Genomic DNA, 7038 nt, shown 5'->3' on the forward strand with positions numbered 1-7038 from the left:
TTATTAATTCGTAATTAGAGATGACAATTCGAATTGGTGATTCATAGTTAGGTGTCATTGGTTTAAGATAGTTGTTCAGAAATAATATGTATTCCAACTTAAAATAAAATTTAGCAAAATAGTGGATTAGTATCTGCTTGATGGCTGTACAATCCATAAAACTATATACCAGAAAAAGGTTGACAAAAGAACAATCAAAACATTTTCTTATTAATTGAAATTTGTTACTAAATTAAAAATTGGCAATCAATCGTGCGAGAATCAAAGTTATGTCGTGCAGCCGAATAAACCCGGGAAAGGAATTGATTTAATAATTTCCCCCTTTTAAATTCATTTGACTGACAAATGATTTTCATTTTTTTTATTTTAATCGGAGATTATTATCCAATAATGTAAAATTTGTCTGTCTGCAAGATTTGGAAAAAGAAAAAATCTCGTCAAATATATTAATCATGACAAAATCGAGAAAATTAGGAAGCTAGAAAAAAAACATTCATTTTTTTCCTAAAAGAAAATAATGAAATGAATCGACGTAAAAAGACTAAAAGAGAATTAATGGGGCCCGGTCCGAATAATAAAGTCTCCGGTGACGAGTCAAGCAACGGGCCGGAATCCAGGCTGGCGCGCGGGTCCAACCACGAGGGCGGCCGGCGTCCTCGTGGGTGGGCCCTAGTTGTTGTGTCAATGCGGCACCGTATATCACGCGTTACGTTTCCTTCCGTTACGTTCATTTTCGTCCTCTCTATAAATCGCGATTCGTTGCTCTGCCCTTGCCCTCAGATCCTTCGCATCCCGAGCCGCATCGCTGAAGGAGAAGAGGAGATCGCATTCTGAGAGGTTTCTCGATCTCTCGTTACACTCCGCGATTCTAAGCTCCTGCGAGATCGTCTCGTCTCGTCTCGCCTCGGGAAGTTCATCGAGCTAGGGCTTAGCGTTCCGTGGTCTTTGAGTCGATCGAGGGAGAAAGATGAATCGGGCACTTCCTCTTGGTTTGATGGCGGTCTTCATGGCGTTGGCGTTCGGCGTCGCGCTAATGCCGGCCGTCCAGGCAAATTCTCCGGCGCCCGCACCCGCGCCGACCAGTGATGGTGAGTCGAGCTCTTCCCATTTTGGTATCATCTCATAACTAGGGTTATGTCAACAGAGCAACGAAGAAATAGATGATTCTTTCGCCATGATTCATTTTAATCGCAAGCATGAACGATGAAAAATGATGCTAGAAAAATGGTTTTGCAGGGGTATCCGTCGACCAAGGGATTGCTTACCTGCTGATGCTGGTGGCGCTGGTGCTCACCTATCTCATCCACCCTTTGGACGCCTCATCATCCTACAAGCTCTTCTAGAGACGATGTTCTCTTAGTTTGATTTTATCATTATTAGTTGTAGTAAACTCTGGAAATTGTTTTATTTGGGGATTTTGTTAGCCGTGTGGCCGTAGTGTGTTGTCCGATTTGGTTTTCTGTTTGGGTTGTTCTTGTGCTACTCTTGATTCCTTCTCGTTGTAGGATCATAAAATTATTCTTTTCATTTGTGTCGACTTATTGCCATTCGATCCTGCCCAGTTCTTCCTAGGCTTGCTCTGCTAACTTGCATAATAATCATGAGCTAGATTACTCTGAAAAGAATTTTGAAAAAATAGATTACCTTATATATCTCTTGGCCGAAATCAAGAAGGAAAAAACAATTGTTTCTTCCCCTCCTTTGGTGATACCTAATGTGAACAAATATCGAACCAGTAACACGAATCTGATTATCAGTAGTGGATTCTGATCTTTTTCTTTCTTTCTTTTGTTTTTGGGGGAATAAAAGAATAGATACTTTACAAAAAGCAAGAGGCATCCTATGCCGAAGCTTCAGAGGATGTGGGGCACCAAAGCATAGGAATGGGGCATCCTCTGTTCAAGATAAAGATAGGTCAAATTGTTATTTGTTTTAATAAATCTTAGAATTAATTTTTAATAGGTCTAAAATGTCTCGTTTCATCAGGAAGGAGTTCACATTTCTTCTAGACTTATAAAAATAAACAACAATTTTAATTATCATTTATATTTATTTTAGTTGGCATTAGATATTTAGTTTACGCTTATTAATATAATCATGGCTTGACTAATATGACTTATAAAAGTTTTTTACCGCCATGAGGATAAATGAAAAATCGTATACTTCGATCACCCTTATCACATTCTCACCTTTTTCATTCCATAGTTGTTTGAGTTGAACTACGTTAATAAAATTCTCATTTAGTGGACAAACTTTGTTCGACTATTGGGATAAGTCTTTTTCCTCTTTGATTAATCATCAAGTTTTTAAGATCATTCCTCCAGAAAATCCCAATAACGTCTTGCTATGGTCATAGGATCCACTTAGCAAATACTTAGTGTGCATATAGAAGAGAAAATGGAAAAACAAAACTCAGAATTTGAAGCGCTGTATTCTTTGTGGTTGTCTCGATCATCTCTGTCGACCTTTTCTTTTTGAATCTTTCTGAAACAAGCTTCAGAATTCCATGTACCGAGTATACAGTCCAAGTACTTTATTGCCTGACTAGAGAAACTCAACTTCAAACGGTCAAAAACATAACTTCTAGCGGTCAAAAATATAGGCGAAATGAAATGTGCAAATATTCACACATCCAAGACAACATCGGTGTCCTAAAACATTGGAACATACGTTATGGAAAAAAAAAATGTCCTACCTCTATTTGCCTACGAGTCTCTGCTACGTCAAGAGGCATGCGGCAGCGAGACTGCCTGCAACATGTCCAGCTAAAAATTCGTGTTAGAATGTGAAAATATGTGTGATACTATATGAAAGCGGGAGATGACGCGTTGGATAGATAGCTGTGATGTTAATTAAATGAAGATCCTTTTCTAGTAAAAAGGGGCTATGAACGGGGGTGAAAATTCTCTCTGCGCGTACTCAAATGAGCAAATAGAATGTCAGCGTCAAAAATCAAAAAAGGGGATCTCTGACAAAGGCCCTCCGACACTCAAATCAATAGCTGCTCGAGCAGAAAGAAGAACAACAGATGAATAATGAGAGCTTGCCCGTAGTAAAATGTATGTTAAAACATACCTCGTCATCGGAGAGGACCCCCTCTCCCCCAATATATATAACCTCTATAATCTCCACAATTATAAGATAACAGAGAATGTCGGATGTCAGAAGTTGTCAAGTAAGGAAATATGTATAGCCTAAGAGGTGTGTAGTTACCATCTGAGTAATCTTCCGTTATCCGTGTTCACATTTTCTTTAACTGACACAATTAATGAAGCGATTGAGGGAATATGCTGTCATAATGTGTCGGCTGAGGAAAGGTGTAAAGTTACCTTCGAGAAATGTTCTATTGAATGCTCATGTTATTATAAAAGAATATTACTTGATAAACGGTTGCTATTATCTGACAAACGGTTATGATTCTCTAACAATGCTGTCCCCTGAGTATATCTCCGCTAGACGTTTAGCCGACCGACTATATATTGTGGTGACAGATCAAGATATATAAATGAGATACTGAGTTCTATAAGGACGTTCAACCATTAAGACTGTCTTGTCATATGTCATGTGACGTTCGAAATCTTCTTACGAATAGAGAACCAAGTCCCCTGAGTCCGGGCGATTCTACGACCGGTCGGCCCTATACAGGGATGCTTGCTTCTGAAGAATGGGGAACCACACCCCGATAGACCCGACCGGTGCTTTTAACTGATCGTCCAAGTATCTGGAGGTCTGTCTCTGAAGTGATATCCTGAGCTCTGGCAATCTGATCAGGTTTCTTCTAGGAGTTGCCTTGCTTTTACTCTATAGAGATGAGGATACTGAGCCCTATAAATCTAGTCGACCTTATACTTGGTTGCCCATATGCAGGAGGATGAGGGAATAAACAGTGAAGGCTTATATGCTCGACCGATTGTATATTAAGTTGTACTCTAAGAATGAAAGGCTAGATCACTGAGATCCGGACAAATATATTCCGGGTCATCCTTGCGGTAGATCGGTACTTTTTTAAGCCCGAGTGGCTCAAGAACGATCAATTATATGCTAATTGTTCTGACACAGGAGTGACTCACTAGGCCCCTCAGGCCCGACCTACCCTAAGGCCAAAGACCTCAGCGCTGAGTAAGGAGCAAGGGAGTGACATGCTGGCTACCACCTTTCCTTGACTTTGTCTGTCATATTATCTTGACCTTGACTTCCACGTCACCTCAGGGTCCGGGTTTAACACCCTATATCACTAGCCTCCCCTTCAAGTCTAGTCGAAAGAGGCTCATGGTCTACTGACTAAACCTAAGTCTTGTATCTATTCAACTGGCTTGCTTATTGGTTCAACCGGGTGAGTGTGCATCTACTCGCCCGTTATTGGTTCGACCGGTGAATGCCCTTTTGTTCGCCCGTTATTGCTACACTTGGTTGTTTTTCAAAAAAGTGTATGTCAGAGGATTGACATACCCTATAGTGTACCCTTGATACATAGGAAGACGTTTTTCAAAGTAATGATTTGGTTGTCTTATCTATCATCAATGCCCATTTATGTGCAAGTGTCACGTGTCCCATTAAAATATTCTTTGAAGCGATAATTGACACACGCATTTTCGTATGGACCAATGACACTCCTTCATTTGCAAATCTACGATTACCAATGAGCACAGTGTTTTATCGGTTGGCTGCTGTGTGGCCTTATCCTATAGTTCACGTTTAAAAACCCAAAGGGGTGCAAAAATAACTCACCTTGCACTTCATCTTCTTTGATTTTCTCTCTGGCGATTTTTTCCGACCAACTTGTCTTTCTTTTGAAATGAATAAGTAAGTCCTTCCTTAGATTCTTTGCTATTATTTTGTCATTCTCCCATGGCTCAAGAATTTGTTGCTACATGATATACTTTTACTCATTCAGATTTTGATAGCAGTGATCGAGAGGTTCTTCATCTTTCATTCAAAATCCCTAAAAGTCATCGCATTCGCCTTCCGACCCCTCGGGATCACCCCTATCATCCCCCATAGGGTTGTGTTACATTCTTTAAGGATAAAATGAAGTGGGATTGCATTTTCTTATCCCCCACTTCCTTTCTGAAATAAGCTTATACTTTAATATTCTTCTCTCTTAATTTACCCTGAACGTATTCCGCAGTATATACGGGATGTTGATTTTATTTCGCCTATATGACATTCCACCAACTCCTCATAATTTTCATTTATTTTTGTACCCCACGAAGTCAGAGCCGAAGGTTTTTCTGTTTCAATCTCACCCTAATGCAGTGTTCTTCAAGGACCTGCCTTCTTCCAATAAGGGTTGAAAAACTTATTTTTTTTTCATTTAATTGCCTGAACTTTCTTCCTGGTTGATTGCCTGGCATATGACCTTCCCGCCTTTCTCGAGCTTGAGAACTTCAAGCTTGACCCATCCTTCATCTCCTTTTCGAAGAAGTCGGGCGATGTTCAATTCAAAGCTCCTAAATTGTTATAGAAAGGGCTGCTATATCTGTTTAAGCTAAGTCTCGTCCAAGCAAAACTTTACTGCTCTTTTGGTAAATCTTACAATTTTGTCCATTATATTATCATTAACTAAGGTCTTTCTTATTTCATGTAGGGTTGTAAACGAGTAGAGCTGAGCCGAGCTTTGGGGTGTTCAAGGTTGTTTGATAAGGTAACCGAGCCGAGCCGAACTTAAAATGAACAAAGCTTTTGAAATGAGTGTTCAAGCTTGCCTTTGTTTATTTTTTATAAGCTTGAGCTTGTTTGAAGCTTGACTTAAGCTTGATTCGTCTAGATGTTATCAAGCTCTCAATTCAAGCTTGGCTTGAGCTTGGTTCGAGATTGACTTAAGCTTGGTTCGAGTTTAGTTCGTTTAGATTTTATCAAGCTCTCAATTCAAGCTTGTTTGATTGTTGGAAACTTTTAGTTGTTTGATTGGTTATGAGTTTGATAATTTAAATTTATTTATTTATTTATTTATTTTATTGTTTATTTAGCATCTTGAAAAGAATTTAATTAATAAATATGGTTCGTTAACATTGTTCACGAACATTGTTCACGAACATTAACGAACTGAACACATATGTGTTCAAGCTTGTTTGTTTAGCTTAACGAGCTGTTCAAGCTTGTTTGTTTAATTAATATTATGTATCTTGAACGAACATAAACAAGCTCTTACCAAGCTGAACACCAAGCTTATTCACGAACGCTTTGTTCATTTACATCTCTAATTTCATGCAATGGATGCCTTTTTCGAGGTTGTAGCTTCCAAGTGTATCCAATTACAAGAGGATGCGCTAATTCGGAAGGAGCAAATGTTGCTAGTTAAGCAAGCTCAGCAGTCGAACGCCCTTCTAGTGAAGCAGCCAACAATCGACTGTCGGCTGTCCTTCTGGTGAAGCAGCCGGTAGCCAGGCGACTAGCTCCAGTGAGGCGGTCATGCAGGAAGAAGTGCTGATCAACCCTCTCATAGTCGATCTCTGAGGAATCTCCCTCTCAGGAGGCGGAGGCAACTGCAAAAAGGCATCATAAGAGGCGCAAGCTCGTCCTCTCTGCCCAAGTTTCTAAGGGATGTCTCCCATCGAAGTCCCCTTGCCTCACCTCACAGTCCAATCCAAGAGGCTACATCATAGCCGACCGACTCTCCCAGCCGGTTGGCTTCATAACCTACTGTTCTCCCAGTCACCCCTCTAGCCGCAGCTCCATCCATTGCCTCCTCATCATTAAGCCAAAATGACTTTATCAATTCTCCGCCTACTATGATGTACCCCCTGCTCAGACAGTGCCTCCCCTTTAACATCGAGTATTTTTGAGGGGCTAATTAATGGAGGTCGCGAGTAAACTAGATGAGAACATCACAATTAAGATGACAGATGAATATGCTTACGACCTTACCATAGTATGTTCTGACTCTTATATTATTCTTCTCCCTAATCACCTCTGATATAATTAGATTTGTAGCATTGGGCAATGGAGATAGGCGTGGCACACAAATTGGCCAACTTGGCCCAAGAAAATGAAGTTTTGAAGAAATGTTTATCAGAGACGAGCTCTCTCTATACTCTC

General features: G+C 40.1%; 1 protein-coding gene across 1 annotated transcript; it reads left to right on the forward strand.

The window, feature by feature from the left end:
- Positions 1–755: 755 nt before the first annotated feature.
- On the forward strand, positions 756–1527 carry LOC122000880 (arabinogalactan protein 22-like). Its single transcript, XM_042555373.1, has 2 exons — positions 756–1088; positions 1237–1527. Exons 1-2 carry the CDS (start codon positions 968–970, stop codon positions 1341–1343), a joined length of 228 nt encoding a protein of 75 aa, XP_042411307.1. The 5' UTR covers positions 756–967; the 3' UTR covers positions 1344–1527.
- Positions 1528–7038: the final 5511 nt, after the last annotated feature.

Source organism: Zingiber officinale, chromosome 1A (assembly GCF_018446385.1).
Source record: "Zingiber officinale cultivar Zhangliang chromosome 1A, Zo_v1.1, whole genome shotgun sequence".
NCBI classification, from domain to species: domain Eukaryota; kingdom Viridiplantae; phylum Streptophyta; class Magnoliopsida; order Zingiberales; family Zingiberaceae; genus Zingiber; species Zingiber officinale.